Source organism: Typopeltis vanoorti, chromosome 9 (genome assembly GCF_054136105.1).
Source record: "Typopeltis vanoorti isolate ZY-2024b chromosome 9, IOZ_Tvanoo_1.0, whole genome shotgun sequence".
NCBI lineage: Eukaryota > Metazoa > Arthropoda > Arachnida > Uropygi > Thelyphonidae > Typopeltis > Typopeltis vanoorti.
Genome location: NC_143557.1, coordinates 14,919,012 through 14,936,893, shown reverse-complemented (window position 1 = coordinate 14,936,893; position 17,882 = coordinate 14,919,012). Strand labels below are relative to the sequence as shown.

Sequence of the window (17,882 nt, the reverse complement as noted above, 5' to 3'; positions counted from 1 at the left end):
ATGTTTACGAATAGTGTTCAACAGACCATGGTTCATAAGAAACATACAGTTCCCCAAGAAGCTGGTATCCCTCAAATCAAAACTTTCCTATGTGTGAAAGAGCTGCAACAAAATTATATGCAGATGCTGCCATCCACCTTGACCCATTAATCTGCCAAGCAGTAGTAGGCAAGTCAAAAGCTTGATAATAAGTTGATTATGATCTACCAGATAGCAGTAGAATACATCATCATGCCTATCAAGAATTTTAGGCCTAGAGTGGCCTGTTCCAGCCTCAGAAGTCATCATTGAATCTTTTAAGAGGATGTCCTGGTTTTCTTTTTCCTAATGGCTTGTACTTGAAGGCTTGTTTTGGTAATCTTTGTTTTCATTCTTTGAACATGTTCCATCCATTTATGTTTATATTTTTTAATTTTTTCTGTTACTGATTCCTGGTTTAATTCTTTCATAATTTCTTTGTTTCTTTTGTGGTCAAATAGAGTACACTTTGCAGTTTTTCTCATTAACCTCATTTCGGCTGTTATTAATACTTAAGAATAGATAAACACCAGGCCTACATGGGATTTCTAACAAAATCGTCAAATGCCTGCCACATAAAGCCATAATATACAGTGTTGCTATTATTAATGCAATATTAAGATAAGACTACTTCTCAGCAAGATAGAAAGTAGCCGATGTAATCTTAATCCCAAAAGAAGGAAGAGCAGCATACCTTCCCCAAAATTGTCACCCAATCAGTCCACTTTCCTGCCTAGAAAAAAATTGCCTAAATAGCGATCTGAACTTCCCCCGCACCTTTGCAACGAGTCGTCCGGTATTGTACTACGTACTAGGGTCACTTGCATTAGCTCACGCTAAGTGATCGCCGATACTTTATAGTTTACTATATTCGGCAAGAAACTCTCTGATTCCAATCTTTGAGTTTCTTATTCGGTTTTAAAACTATGTGGGATTTAATATCCCCTTAATTTAAGTAATGTTTTCAGAATATTTTATTAGTTTGTTATTTAAAACTATGCTATATAGTTTGTAACAGGAATTTAGTATACTTATACATCTACAGGTTTTAGTCATCTCTACTACCTTTTTTGAAGATAGGAATCACAATTGATTTTTTCCATTCTACTGGGGGATTACCATTTGAATAGATTTTATTTAAAAATAATAGGAGTCTTTCTTTGAACCTTATTCCTGCATATTTATATGGTTCTGAACCTAGCTTATCTTCTCCAGGTAATTTTCCGTTTCTTGTTTCTTTTAGGCTGATTTCTAATTCTTCTTTGGTTATTTCTTTTTCATTTTCATTAAATGTTTATCATTTATCTTTTTTAAAATACTCATTATCCACAATTCTCTATAGAAATTTAGAAATTCTTCTAATTTCAATTCAGTGTTTAATTTTATGTTTCTTTAGTATCTGTATTTAAGTGTTTCAAAATCTTATACACGTTATATATGATAGAATACAACAAACAAATATCTCAAGACAAATGTCCTCCCAAAAAATCTCTTCTTGGCTTCATGTATTGTTTGTCTGTAATGTTTTCAAGATTTTAAAAAGTCTTCTACCCATCTCCTCCTGGGTCTTCCTCTTGATCGGTGGCCCTTTGGTTTATATTTCCAAACTATATTTGGCTATCTGTCCTCATTCATTCTTTCTATATGGGTTTTCCCAGCTCTTTCTATAGTTTGTGATGTCTTCTGTTATGTTAATTATGGATAATTGTTTTCTTATTTCTTCATTTCCTATCTTGTCTATTCTTTTATAGCCTGCGAGTGGTCTTAGGAACTTCATTTCTGCAGCTTCCAGTTGTCTTTTATCTTGTTCTCCCCAAGTCCATGTTTCACTGCCATATTTCAGAATTGGTTTGGCTATTATTTTATTTAGTTTTATTTGGGTTGTTCTAGACATCTGTTTATTGAAGTGTCTGTTCAAAGTTCCAATGACTGCTAGGAATTTTTGCTTCTTTTATGCAATGTCGATTTCTCCATTGGGGTTTATGTAATTTCCTAGATATTTAAATTTGTTCACTTGTTCTATTACTTTGTTGTGGATGACTTGTTTGCATCTTTTAATTTCTTTACCTTGAAATGCTATTGATTTCATTTTATTTATTGAGATTTTCATGTCATACTGTTCTATTGTTTTGTTCAATATGTGTAGATTTTTCTGTAATTGGTCTTCATTTTCAGCAAAAATAACTTGATTGTCAGCATATAAAAGGATGGTTAATTCTTTATTTCCTATTTTAATTCTTATGATTTTGTTTTTCCTCCACTCTCTTGTAATCTTGGTGATAATCCACTTCATTGAATCTCTATTGGTTTTAATTTTTTCAGTTGTTTCATTATGAATTTTAATATAGCTTTCTTCCAGTATATTTGCCATTACTTTTGTGGTTTGAGGTGGAGCTTTCAATTCACACAGTATATTGATTAATTTTGTTCTGTTGATATGATCGTGTACTTTCTTATAATCCAGGAAGGCCATATATATTGGCAGATTAAATTCTATTCTTTTTTTCTATAATTTGTTTGAGTGTAAATGTGGGATCTGTGCAGGATCTTCCTTTCCTAAAGCTGCATTGTTCTTCCCCAATAATTTCCTAGCCCATGGTGTAAATTTACTTTTAATTATATGTAGATATATTTTATAGCCTTTGGGGAGACCACACTCCTACCAGGTGCGTTCCCCCGGGTGGCGGATGGGGGAACCCAAATGGGTTGCTCTGAATAAAGAATAAAGAGTCGTTGACCAAAGGATGTAGCAGAGGCATGGCAAGCTGGCTGCATTATAATGCCAGTAACTTTCATGAGACGTAGAAAGTTTACAAACTGAGATAGTGCTACTGCGTACAGGACAGCCGATGCGCCTACTTGAAGACCACATAGAGTAGGTGAGAAATCAGCAATGTGGTCAGCCAAGGATGTGAAACATGTAGCCACCCTCAACATAAGATCGTTATACCGACCTGGAAAATTGCAATTAGTCCAGGAAAATTTAAAAAGACTGAAATGGAGTATTTTAGGTTTATCAGAGACACATTGGTGTGGAGATGGATTCATGGATTTACCAGAAGGAAGACTATACTTCTCAGTATAAAAAGTTAACATACACAGAGAAGGAATTGCATTATTAATTGAGAAGAAACTTACACACTCAGTAATTGAAATAAAACCAGTATCTCCTAGAATGATCACAGCCAAACTTCAAGCAAAAGAAAAAGGTCAAACAATTAAAATAATCCAAATATATGCACCATTCAGAGAAAGAAATAGAAAATTTCTATGAAACTACAACAGGAAATAGATAATTCCAAAAATAGAGAACTCATGATAGCGATGGGAGATTTTAATGCTAAAATAGGACAGTTCACAGCAGACAAAAAAGATGTGATGGGGTAAGTTGGATACGGAAAGCTTAACAACAGAGGAGAACATTTACTCCACTTCTGTAAAGCAAACGATCTAATGATTACAAACACATTGTTCAATCAACGCCCTAATAATAAATATACATGGACATCCCCAGATGGTATTATAAAGAACTGCATAGACTATATCATCATAAACAAAATGGAAAAGCTCAGTAAATAATGTACGAACATTAAGAAGCTTTGATTTTGACATTGACCACGAAATATTAATCTATTTTGTATAATTCATAACAATTATACAAAATAGATTAAAAAACACCTATGAGAAAATGATAGGCATAGAACAAGCTGGTTTCCGAGGAAACTATTCAACAATAGACCAAATTTTCACATTGCACCAGCTAGCAGAGCTCAGCTGGGAAGACCATAAAGAACTATATTTTTGTTTTGTGGACTTTAAACAAGCGTTCGATAGCATCAACAGAGAAACCTTTCTTAAAATTCTACTAGAAAAAGCAATAGACAAATATATAATACAGTTTCTGATAAAATATTGCTCTAAGACAAATGCAATAATTAAAAAAGACACACTCACAACAGAACCCATAGAGATCCAAAAAGGAGTAATGCAAGCCCATTATCCCCATGCCTATTCAACATATATCTAGATGAAGTTGTAAAGAAGGCAATAGACAATGAGCCTGGAATCAATGTCAATGGTTTAAATAAATAATATCAAATATGCGGATGATCTCGTCCTTATTGCAAGAACCCCAAATGAACTACAAAGGTTGATAAACAAGCTAAACAACACCTGTAAAACATATGACATGGCATGACAATAAATATACAAAAGACAAAAGTGATGAAAATAGGGAGGAACGGAACTACCATCTCAGCCACCCTAAATGGAGAACAAGTGGACAACTTCATATATCTTGGATCAAAACTAACAGAAACAATAGATGAACTCAAAACAATCAAACACAGAATAGTGATAGGATGGACCACCATGGGAAAATTACAGAAAATCTGGAAAGCAAACAAGATATCTAAGTAAGCCAAAATCAAATTATATAAAGCAATAATTATACCAACAGTCATCTATGGAGCAGAAATGTGGACAGTTAAGAAAAGAGAGGAGAAAAAATTGCTGGCATTTGAAATGAAATGCTTAAGAAAAATAAATAGAACAAGTTGGATAGAAAAGAAAACAAACAACACAGTCAGACAAGAATTATTCTATAAAAGGAGAGTAATAGAAAAAATTAGAAAACAACAGTTGAGATGGTTTCGCCAGACTGTACTCATGGACGCAGACAGATTCCTAATGTCCTAATCAATACTTTTCCAACTGAAAAAAGAAGACCCGGAAGACCAAGAATTACCTGGCTGAAATTAAGAACATCTCGGGATGCAGAACATGAGGAACTTTTTAGAGCAGCAAGGAATAGAGAAGACTGGAAAATCCTGCATAAGAGAAGACTCAACCATTCTTAGACAGAAGAGAAGAAGAAGAAGATATTTTATAGCACGTATTTAATAAGGATATTCCTCAGTAGTCTCTGCAATCCTTTCTATTTCCTTTTTTGAATATGTTTATGACTATTTTTGTTCCATTCTTGTGGGATGTTTCCTTCTTCCCATATTCTGTTTAGAAATTTAATTAATCATAATTGAAATGGTTTAGAGCTGTATTTGTATAGTTCTGAATTTATTCCATCTTCTCCTGTAGCTTTTCTATTTTTAAATTTTTCCAGTATTTTCTTTAGATCATTTAACTGTATTGGTTCTTCATTTGTTTCTTGACTTATTACTTGTTTTTTTTTTCAATTTGATTATTTTTTGTTTAGAAGCTGGGTGCAGTGATTGGTCCATTCTTTTGTGGAGGGCCTTCTAATTGTAGATTATCCTTTGTTTCTTGAGTCATTTTTTAATGATGTTATAGCTCTTTAGTTGAGTTCCATTTATGTCATTATCTAATCTTGATACAAATTTTTCCCAGTCTTGTCTTCTGATTTTCCTGGTTTCTCTTCTTATTTCTCTGATTCTTTTTTATTCTATTTCATTTCCTATGGTTCTGTCATTTAACCATTTAAGGTAGATTTCTTTTTCCTTTCTTGTTAAAGATTCTATTTCTGGGTTCCAGGTTCTTAGTCCTTTCCTTTTTCTTCACAGTTTTGTTCCTATGGCTTCATATGCTGCTTGTTTTACTATTTGTTTAATGTTTTGCCATTCATTTTCTATATCTGTATCTTCATTTATTTTCTTTGTATGATTTGTAAGTCTTCTTTGATATAGTTCTCTGATACTCTCTTGCTGTAACAGTTCTATCTTAAATTGCTCCTGCTTTTGTTTCTGTGTGCTTGTATTGTTTCTATTTCTCTGGTTTGAGATCTTAATAGTACTGATTAATAAATAGTGGGATGAGTCAATCTTACATCCTCTGTACTCTGCAATTTCTTACCAACTTCTTTAGTTTTTCACCCACTATTATGTAGTCAATGATGGTTTTATATCCTGTAACTTCCCATGTATATTTATGTATATTCTCTATGTTTAAAGATTAAAGAAGCTGTTGGTGATTTTCAAACTGTTATAGACCACAGATTCCTTGAGTTCTCTTCCACTGTTATTTATGGTGTTTTCTCCTTGATTACCTATTAAATCTTTAAATGTATTTGATGCAATTCTAGCATTGAAATTACCTGCAATGATTAAGTAATCTTGTTTATTTTTGTTCTGAATTACGTTTTAGAGTTTTTATAGAATTTTTCTGTTTTTGATTTTTTTTCCTTTTTTGGGTGAATATATTCCTATGATTGTAATAAATTTCTTATTTAAGTCTAGCCATTATTATTCTTTCAGAGATCCAGTTATATGATTCAGTTTTGTCTTTCCATTTATTGCCAATCATGATGGCTATACCTGCAGCTGCTCATTTTTCGTTGGGTACTGCACTGTCTATTAAACTATAGTCCTGAAGTTCTGTAGAGCCTTTTGATTATTTCTTTGTTTCATTAATTACTGCTATTTCTATTTTTATTTCTGTTAGGGCTTTTTGTATTTCTTCGATCTTGTGATTGATGTCTCTTATGTTTACTGTTCCAATCCGTATCCAGTTCATAGTCCTTTTTTCCAATTCCGTTTCATTATCCGTTTGGGTTGTCTGGTTTTTATTCCCTTGAAATCTGCGAGTATAAGAATTTGTCAGCTGAGCTTGGTTACCCACCATCTGCAGCCTAGTCTGGTGATAGGGCTGCCATCTTAGGGCCTCCAGACATGCCCGCTTTGGTCCATGACTGCTTATTGAGTATTCGCAGCTAACCACCATTTCTGATACCCATTCCCCTATCCACCACCCGGGGACCTGCTTGGTCACAGTAGCTCTGCTCCAAGACAAATGTCCTCCCAAAAAATCATACTGAACAAATAGTTTTTTTTAAAAAAAACAAAAAAACTTACTAATAGTCAATATCCCACAATGGGCTAATCAAGTGCTCGATAATCATTCTTAATCCAGCAATTTCTTTGTAAATCCAACAAAGGGATAAAGGACCACAGATCTAATCAATCTGTTTTGTAGAACAGTTAACTAGTAACCTTGGTATCTTTCTGGGCCTAGCTCCCACTGATAGTGGGCTTGTTTCCTGGGGAGTGGTGCCACTGCTGAGTTTCTTGTCTTAGAGTGATTCAGGTCATGAGTGATGAGTTTAGTAATGATCCTTTCAGATTACTCAGTGAGATTTACTGATTGTGTGAATCACTCAGTGAGATTTAGTGGTCTTGTGAATCACTCAGTGTTTTGGTGAACCCCACCCTCTCCCCACACACTTTAACAGGACCTCAATAAAGATCAGAATTGGCATGGGTAGTGGTCATCATTCCCATAATGCGTAGCAACATACACTTCTGAAAGAAAGTGTGTTCTGCATAATGGGATACTAAGGCACTTGATGTGAAGATATTTCACCTACAAACTTTGCTTATGCTTGAGTATAGGAATAAAGCAAGAATGTAATTTCTTCTCTGTTATAAATTATTTGATAAGCAAGTGAAAAAAAACTTTCTTCAATTAGCTCTGAATGCTTTTGTTATGCAGGATAAAGATTCTCATCTCTAACATCTACATTAGCCTTTGCTTTTGATACTACTCTGTTGTTCTGATGAATTTTTGGTGCTATTTTTACGAGATTCCCCCAATAAATTTTGTTTAGGTTCACTTTCTTGCACTTTTCTCTGTATTCTCTCACAGCATATACTGATTTACTAGTTAGGAACTTTCAATATGCTTTCTTCTTTTCCATAACTGCTTCTTTCATTTCTTGAGGGCACTATGGAGTTCTGATATTTCTATCCTTGCAATTAATTTCATCATGTCTCCTTGGCCAAATCAGTCAGTGTTTATTTCGGTCTACCACTGAATCTGAATGGTTTGGTTCTTGTTTTCAAACTCTCATTTTTTCTTGAATAATACTTTAATTTGAGTGTACAGTTTATCTTTGAAAGCTCTGTTTGACCCTGACTCTTTTTAAAACTTTCTTTTGGATATGATATTCAATTTCATCCTAGTCAAAACTAAATGGTGATCACTTTCTAATTTAAATCTTCTGTATACACCTTTGTCCTGAACAACCAACATGAGGATATCATTATCAACATAACATACTCAATGAGACTTTTCTTATTTTTTGTGTCTTCTCTCTATCTGAATTCATGTACATCTTTTTGTTGGAACATAGTGTCAGTAATGACTGGTCCATATTCTTCAGAATATGGGCCAGCTTTAGCTTTCCTCTTTTTTTCCAAAATTTCCCCAAACATTTTTATGAATGTGGTATTCATTTTTCCCTTCTACTACTTAGATCTTCCTTTGTAGAATCTTCTATATATCCATATGCACTAAAATGTGTCATTGTTCAGTTTTCTAACTGCATAGTCTAGTCTAACTGCATCATTCTACTTGAAACTGTCTGCCATTCAAGGTTATCTTCATATTGAAAGCTGTAGCTTTTCCTTTCCATGTTCTTCATTGCCTGAATATAATATCCTATATTAGTTGTTTAGTAGAATCACAAATTGTTTTCTTTACTTAAATTAAGGGGATATTAAATCCCACATAGTTTTAAAACCGAATAAGAAACTCAAAGATCGGAATCAGAGAGTTTCTTGCCGAATATAGTAAACTATAAAGTATCAGCGACACTAGCGTTAGCCAATGCAAGTGATCCCAGTACGTAGTACAAATACCGGGCAACTCGTTGCAAAGGTGGGGGAAGTTCAGATCGCTATTCTTAGGTATTTTCCATAATGTAAAAACACATTTCCTAGGAAATGTATGCTGTTATTACATTATGGAGGGAGGTCACTACCCAGACCGGTTTCAGCCTTTTTTGAGGCTTCATCAGTGAGTAGCTAGACCTAATACCAAAGTGTATAGCGAAAAGAACTTATGTACTCTGCGAACGAGTTTTCCAAACAGGTGCAACCATTGAGTTACTTAAGTATAAAGAGCTAATAAGCTTCATTTCGGCAATGAAAACATTACTTAAATTAAGGGGATATTAAATCCCACATAGTTTTAAAACCGAATAAGAAACTCAAAGATCGGAATCAGAGAGTTTCTTGCCGAATATAGTAAACTATAAAGTATCGGCGACACTAGCGTTAGCCAATGCAAGTGATCCCAGTATGTAGTACAATACCGGGCAACTCGTTGCAAAGGTGGGGGAAGTTCAGATCGCTATTCTTAGGTATTTTCCATAATGTAAAAACACATTTCCTAGGAAATGTATGCTGTTATTACATTATGGAGGGAGGTCACTACCCAGACCGGTTTCAGCCTTTTTTGAGGCTTCATCAGTGAGTAGCTTATTAGCTCTTTATACTTAAGTAACTCAATGGTTGCACCTGTTTGGAAAACTCGTTCGCAGAATACATAAGTTCTTTTCGCTATACACTTTGGTATTAGGTCTCGCTACTCACTGATGAAGCCTCAAAAAAGGCTGAAACCGGTCTGGGTAGTGACCTCCCTCCATAATGTAATAACAGCATACATTTCCTAGGAAATGTGTTTTTACATTATGGAAAATACCTAAGAATAACGATCTGAACTTCCCCCACCTTTGCAACGAGTTGCCCGGTATTGTACTACGTACTGGGATCACTTGCATTGGCTAACGCTAGTGTCGCCGATACTTTATAGTTTACTATATTTGGCAAGAAACTCTCTGATTCCGATCTTTGAGTTTCTTATTTGGTTTTAAAACTATGTGGGATTTAATATCCCCTTAATTTAAGTAATGTTTTCATTGCTGAAATGAAGCTTATTAGCTCTTTATACTTAAGTTGTTTTCTTTGTTTTGCTAACATCAGTGATGTCAGTGTTGCACTTTTCTAATTGGTTTTGACCACTTGAACCATCTGTTGAAGAGTGTAGATGGTTTATGTTAGAACACTTATTAACAGCGAATATCTTAATAGAAGTGGGTTGACTAATGCCATGCAGCGATGGTAGGATTTTCCCCCAAAAAAAACAAAACAAAAAAAAGGGGGATTTTGAGATGTTATGGATGCATAATTGGTTACTTAACTGTTAAGGCCATTTCCAAAAAGCATCTGAGAGATATGCTGAACACATAAGGATCACTGGAATTGCTGTCTGCTGTCAATAGGATCATAATTTGACAAAAACTTCAAGTTACATGTATTTTAATTTTTCTGCAAAAAAGTTCTGCCAAAGATATTTTGGATCAGCTTGTGGATAGTAAAGCAATAAAGCCAGTATGAACATTTATCCTGTAACACAAAATAACATTCCTTCTTGTAAGGAGCTAGCAAACTACTCTTCTATCTTAAGAAAAAAAAAGTAGAAAACATAGTCTAACTTTCAACTATCCCAAAGATACCCTTTATTCACCACTCACTGAAAAACTTATTTACAGAGATCATACCTTATAAATAGTGGGTTCCTATACTGCACCTAAAAAGTTGAAGTAATAAAAGCATTATTTTAAATTTAGGGGCATGTTAAAAAGATAATACTAACTGAACAATGTCAGTAAAGAGGATAGCCTTAGGGAATGTGATCTGTAGAGCTTAGTAAATAGAAGTATTATGATAGATACTAATCAGCCCTTGAAAATAGCTTGCTGAATGAATATTACAGAGATATTTCAAAAGATAGAAGGAACGTAGGCAAGGTCAAGAGGAATTCACATAAGGTTGTGGTGAGCATAGGAGTAGGTATGTTTTCTTGTGAATAACGAACAAACGAATGGAATGTATTGCCACAGAGAATGACAGGTGTTCAAACATTGAATGCAATGTAACATGGTTGCAAGGGACAGCAACAAATTGTCCATTCTTTATGATTTGTGGTGTGCCCTCCCAATATGCAGACAGAAAGTGTAAGAATTTTTCTTGTGCTTTCTGTTTGCATATTGGAGAAGGTATTTCACAGATCATACCATGCACTTCCACTGAAAGCAGAAAAGCTTTTAGTGGAAGTGCATGCTTCTTTTGTGGAAAAGGCCAATATTGGAAAATAATAATTAAGAAAAATTCTCTATATATTTTAATACATATATTTAAATTATGCATTCATAAGTAAAAAGCTAGAAAACTGGGAGAACTACACATCTTTGAGGAATGCAAGGAACATTCACCTTTATGTGGTGTTGCACCATTAGTAGGTATTAGCTGCATATTTAATGAATGAGGATGAGCTGAGAGTTTGGGACTAATCCAACCAAATTGTATTCTATATTGGCTTAAACCAGAAACAAACATGATGGTACCAGAAACAAACATAACAAAATGTCATGCCAGGTGTGGCACTGCTCAGTTAAGCTAGGTCCATGCTGTTTTCATTAGAAAACCAGAGTGAATAGTGAAAAGTCAGCTACTAAACAAAGTCATGAGCAACAGAATTGAAGATAGGTACTATCAACATAGAAAAAAATAATGAAAAAGAAGTTGAACTGGAGAAGTATTATGTGGACATCGTTGCTGTTACTGAGACAAAGTAGACTAAAACAAGTGTGATCCTGCTGAATTATAAATATAGGATGTTATATTCAGACAGTAGTCATCAATAAATGGAAGGAATAGCATTCAACATTAAACACAAAGATAAATTTCATTATTAGCAGGCAGTTTCAAGTAAAGTTACATGGGCAAATTTCAAAATGGGGAATTGGAAAAATAAAACTTATTTCTGCTCTACAGTCTGACAGCAGTTCTGCTAAGAAAAAAGTGGACGCATTTTTTAAGTTATTGGAGAAGGACAGCTGACATAAAGAAAGCAGAGAAGCTGCTCCTTGTTGGAAATCTAATTAATAGACAGAAATGCTTCAGGAAAATTTGGAGAAAAGCGCAAAGCCAATAATAATTGTGTCTGCTGGATTTCTGTTCAGGATACAGATTAATCATCACTAATACCATGCTCCAACATAAATATTTGTACAAATTAATTTGAAAAGAAGACACAGTCTAAAAAAGTCTCATTGACTGTTATTTTTGCTGGTGATGTCTTCATGCTGGTTTAGGACATAAAATGCAGAGGATTTAAAATAATAAGTAATTATCATAATAAATTATATTTGATAAGATATTATATTCTTTTTTAATCCTTTACCAGGTGAAAGCAAAGTTTGCACATGAAGTATCTTCATCACTAAGCTACTTATAGAAGTTACTTTACATCGCTTGCCTTAGTATTCCTTAATGCAAAAACATCATGGGAAGGGCAACTACTAGACTGGTTTGACTCTTATTGAATTCTCATCATAAGGTGATACACCTTTTTACTACTTGTATGTGAAAAATATATGACTCTTCAAAAAAAAAAAAAAAAAATCATTTTTTGTATAATAAAAGTAACGTGTTAACTATTATTTTGTATTACCATCACAAAATTATTGTGTTCAGTAAATAAATAAGATCAGTAATTCACATATTAACTTAAAAGCAAACAGTATGAACATTTGTAGTACTATTAAAATGTACTACCAATATTGTGATTTCTGTATTGAATTACGTATTTTTAATTTTCAGCTGGAAGTAATTGGAGGGACTGACAAATACATGGCTGTGTGTCGAGCTTGCTATAGGGTTAATCCTGAAAATCTTACTGAAAGTAACTAGGAAGAAATTATTAAAACCGAAGACCTGTTTTTTGAATCATACTTTTTTTTTCCCCGAATTTAATAGTTATTGTTTGCTATCTTAAATGCTACTTTGTTCCGTATGACACGTACAATCCAGAAAATCATGACACTGAATGAATGATTGCTAACAATGATCATCAATGTGTGTATATATATAGGAATGCATTACTAAAAAGCTAATGTGGAGTATAAACATAAATACAAAATTAATTCTAAAAATGTTACTTTTAATCATAATTATTGCAGTTAATAAAAAATAATTAAACATAAAGTAAACAATAATAGGACAATTAAATATGTAAGTCAGAAAAATGGTTTTGGTACATTTCTTCTTTCTAATTCACTTCAGTTTTAACAATTTTAATGTTTCCATGATTTTATGGTAGACCCAATAATTAAATTGTTTAGAAAAATTTATTTTGATACGATTATAGAAGTGGTTAAAAAAAAGAAACATGAACTGGACAAATGTGCCCACCCATCCCATTTTGAACAGGATAGTCCTGGTTTTACAAAAATTATCCCTCCCCAGACATGAAATTGAATGCTGAAAGCATTTTCATATAGCAAAACATAATCCATCATGTTTGATGCCTATATTAATATAGTTCTTGCATAGTCATACCTCTTCGTCTACAGTTGTAAAACTAAAAGACAAGATGCATCAACATTTGAAGTAAGAGCTAAGATTGAAATCTTCATGGATTTCCAGTATGAAATATTTGAAGGAATGTTTGTAACATTAATTACAAAGAACTTTCTTAGAAATAAAGAGTATTATCATTATATTCTGATAAATTGTAAGTTTTCGTATATGGAATTATTTTTGTTATCAAAATATTAAGCATTTTTCTTTGAAGTGTAAGAGCCAATACCAATATTACTGTTGCTATTGAGCATGATAAAAACACAGTATTAATAATTTCTGTTATCAAACTATATATCATGCTTTTGTATATTTTCAGTTTCCATTTATTGTTATAATTGCAGAAATGATTTAAATTTATTGTTAAAATCAACAGTATACCATAAGAGTTGAAAAATTAGAATCATTTAGTAACTTTGTTCATCATCACCATCATCATCATATTCCTGACATATACCCTCAAGGGGTGTACAGGATATCATAGTACATGACAAATTTACATCATTACTAACTTCCTATCTACAATTTTCCTCCAAATAAGTCTGTTACCTGTCAAGACTCCAATATTATCCGATCTTATATTTCTATCTTCTAAGGCACTTTTTACTGTATCAGTCCACCTATATCTTGGTCTTCCTCTGGGTCTTTTTCCTGCCAACCGGGCAGAGAACACTTGTTTTGCTAATCTTTCCTCTCCCATTCTGTTTAAGTGACCATACCACTAGAGATTAGCTCTGCTAATGCATTCCTGGATGCTCACAACATCAGGTTCTTTCCTAATATCCTCATTTTTAATATGAAATTGCCATTGATGTCATCTGTTCATGCCCCTCATCTTTCTCAGGACTGTCTCTAGTCTGATCAAGTGTTTTACTTCTGACCCAGCTCTCATATCCATAAGTTAAAATTGGTTTGAACACTGTCTTGTATACAGGTAATTTAGTGTTTTGACTAATTTCTCTCTTATTTCATATAAATTTATTCATTTGACTTCCTACCATACTAGCTTTGTTGATTCTGTTGTCTATTTCCATATTTAATTTACCATCGTCACTAAAAATTATGCCTAAACAACTGAAATGTTTTACTTGTTCTATAGGTTCTCCATTCACACAATGCAGTCGATATTTTCAATGCTTCTGCCTATTGTCTTTGTCTTGTTATTACTGACCTTCATACCAAATCTTACAAGAGTTATTCAATTTAGTCAGGGAATCTTGCAGACTTGTAACAGATTTATTTTAGAAGTATTACATCATCCGCATAAAGCAAAGAGCTGACATTAACATCTCCAATTTTGATATCATGTTTAATACCACTTTCCTTCATAATGTGATCCATATAGATAATAAATAACAGAAGCGACAGTGTACATCCTTGTCTGACACCAGATTTAACATTAAACCATCTTCCTGTACTTCCTTCAATTCTAACTGCTGACTTACAACTGAAATAAAGACTAAGTATTGCTTGATATAATGCCACATTGACACCATATAACTGTTTCTCAAGTATACTTGCATAAATCTTACCAGGAATGCTCCATAGAGAAATATCTCTGTAATTCTCACATTCAGTTTTATTCTCCTTTTTATATATGGGTACTATGAGAGCTCTGCTCCAATCATCTGGAATTCGTCCCTCTGTATGCAGTGCAGCCACTGCAAGACTTTTATACCTCCATACTTGAGCATTTCTGGTCGAATATCATCTACTTCAAGTATGGATATGTATTCCTGAGCACATGCCTGTTGAGTGTTTTTTTTTACCACTGTGCTGCTGTCACTGCTTGTTTCATTTTTCAAAGTAATTACTCTATATTTAAAGAATATCTATTTCTCCCATTTTCATGTCGCCCTTATCATCTCTAATTTCTTTTATAGCACTCTTTCCTTTATTTCTGAACTTCTTCAACAACCTCCAGAATATCTTGCCACCTTCTTGATATTTATTTTCTATATTCTTACCAAAGTCTTCCCATGACTTTTGTTTAGCTAGTTTTACACAGTGTTTAGCATTCTTACATTTGTCTCTGTATTCTCTAAGAGCACAAGCTCACTTATTTGTCAGGAATTATATATTTGGTTTAATCCTTTGTCCAAGTGTAAGCAAACAAAGTTTGCTCCTGAAGTATTTTCAAGACTGGTAAAAATGGGATAAGTTCTGATTGCTTGCCTTAGTATCCCATAATGCAAAGCACATCTCCTTGCGGACATGTATACTCCTTGCGGACATGTATTAAGGGAAGGGTCATTACTGACAAGACCTCAATAAAGGTCAAAACCAGTATGGGGAGTGACCCTTCCCTTAATGCAGTGGTTCTCAAACTTCTGCATATCCCTTCTTAAATTTTCATTATTACCAAGTATGCCCTTATCAAATAATAAATAAATAAAGCATATTTCATTGTAAATGTCTATGTTATTTGAATTTATATGTTCGTGTAAACAAAAAATATGATTTATTTTTAATAGAACAAAATTTGGAATAGGTTCCTCTTTATTTCTCGTCCATGAAAATCCACATTTCAAGTACAGTAATTCATATCATACTTACGAAGATTTTTCATCTTCTTCCTAGTTGGTTCTCTAGAGATGTCAGATGACACACCCTTATCAATTTCATCTGATCCAGATGCGATATCAACGTTTTCTTGATGCTTACAGCTACTTGTATTTGCTATATTGCTTTCTTTTGTGGATTTTATAAATCCAGTGATCCATATTTAAGACATTGAAAGCTAAAAAAAAATTACCATATTTACTCGAATATAACTCGCACTTTTTTTCCAAAATTAAAGCTAAAAAATCGTGGTGCGAAAATATATGCGGGGATTTTCGGAAACTAAAGTTTTTAGGAAAAAAACTGCAAATGGTGTGACTTACCAAGAAGCTCCTACTCTCTATCGCTACTTTAGGCATCAAGAACAGTTTCCTTGTGCGCATCGTCAAAGTCATCTACCCAAACAGCTTCATCTTCTTTCCCATTATTTCAAACAAAAATTACCGGTAATTTACAAGACTTGAGATACGTAGAGCAGCTATGAAGTGCATATGATTGGTGCAGTATTAACAAAGGATTGCGCGAACCAAAGAAAGACAAATTAGCATTTCAACAGTTGAGTTGAAATGCTTATTCTCTTCAAACGAATTCCATAATATCTGAAGCACATTAACTATTTTTATCTCAGTTTTAACACGTTCACAACGGGGTGGTGTCAAGCAAAACCATATGTTGCCGGTGCAGCATATGGTTTTGCTTGAGTCTATACAGCAATTTCTGTTGGAGGGGAGATGTGATTCATTAGTTAGTGCTGTTTTTATCCCAGTTGTTTGTCTCTAATTGCATTATTTGTTGAGAAATATGATTCCATGCATTAATGATGCATAGCCGAAAATTGCCACGTACCCCCCTGAAGACCTTTCCGAACAAAATCAGTTTTATTCTTGCTAAAACACTCCAAGCACTGTTCAGAGATTTTCATGCGAGTGCATTTTTTTAACTGTTGTGAGCAAGTGTGGCACCCATCTTGCGCAAAGCTTTTTCATTTTCAATTCTTCATGCAAAATATATCCTACACGTTCTTTTGAAATGCCTATAGTCTCAGCAATTTCACGCACTTTGACTCGCCAGTCATCCAATACCATATCATGCACTGGATCAATGATTTCTGGTGTTGTTACACTATTTGGTAGTCCTTCATAGGGATCATCTTCAAGGCTAGTATGGCCATGTTTAAACTCAGCAGCCCATTTCTTAATTGTCAAAAACGAAGGAGAAGAGTGAACAAATGATGAACTTTCAATTAATTTCTTTTGCCATTAAACCTTCTTTTACAAAGAATTTTATAACTGCATGATAGTCACTTTTATCCACTTCAAGGGATACACACAACACTTTTGCTTAGGACAGTTGTATAAAATAAACTACATGATAGAATGACTTGCAATTTCACATGAATGCTAATGATAGAGGTATCAACTTGGAAAAAAAAAATTCTATATTGCAAGCGAATGTAGCGGTATATTTAAGCTGTGTTAAAAAAGTTTTTATTTAGTGTGTAGTGGTTTTTTATCGCAAATTTTGCTGCATTTTTGTTCAGTCTGGTTACAAGTGTCCTTCAATAGTGTTCTTGTTGTTGGAATTTTTGTTGTTTGCATTGTGTTTTGTTACTTATTTGTTCTTACTGCTTCTGCTTCTAAAAATAGCATCCGTAAAGAAATGCACGTTGGTGACATGGAAAGTTTTGTTAAAACGACTGAGTTCTGCCTTGGATTTTTTGCAGTAGATGCATTCAAAAATTACTATATGTACCAGACTGGTCTTAAAAAGTTCTCGGTGTAAAAATGAATTTATAATTTCAAAATTATTTTTATTTTTCAACATAATCTCCATTAAGACAAATACATTTATTCCAGCGATGCTCAGCACCATTATCCCATCCCTATAGTGGTTCTCAGTAAGATCTACAAAATACCCCTATACAGCTGCAATCATCTTGATTCGAAGAAAAATGCTGACCAGTGAGGAAGAGTTTTAGTTTTGGGAAGAGATAGAAGTCAGAGGGAGCTAAATCTGGGGAATAGCATGGATGTTCCAACAATTCATAGGTCAGATTTAATTTTCCTACTGCCAAAACACCTTTGTGGGCAGCTGCATTGTCCTGATGAAAGATGTTTTTTTCTTCTG

The 17,882-nt window shown here is 33.7% G+C and overlaps 1 protein-coding gene across 2 annotated transcripts in view; it reads left to right on the top strand.

Moving 5' to 3' along the window:
- Positions 1–12,859, top strand: part of LOC150102896 (thymidine kinase, cytosolic-like) — a 224,501-nt gene extending 211,642 nt beyond the window's left edge. For both annotated transcript variants that reach the window (XM_090397539.1, XM_090397540.1), the window contains one exon: positions 12,435–12,859. In XM_090397539.1, coding sequence (XP_090253665.1) covers positions 12,435–12,524 — 90 coding nt within the window. In that variant the 3' untranslated portion in view covers positions 12,525–12,859. The remainder of the gene's footprint in view (positions 1–12,434) is intronic.
- The last annotated feature ends 5,023 nt before the right edge of the window (positions 12,860–17,882 follow it).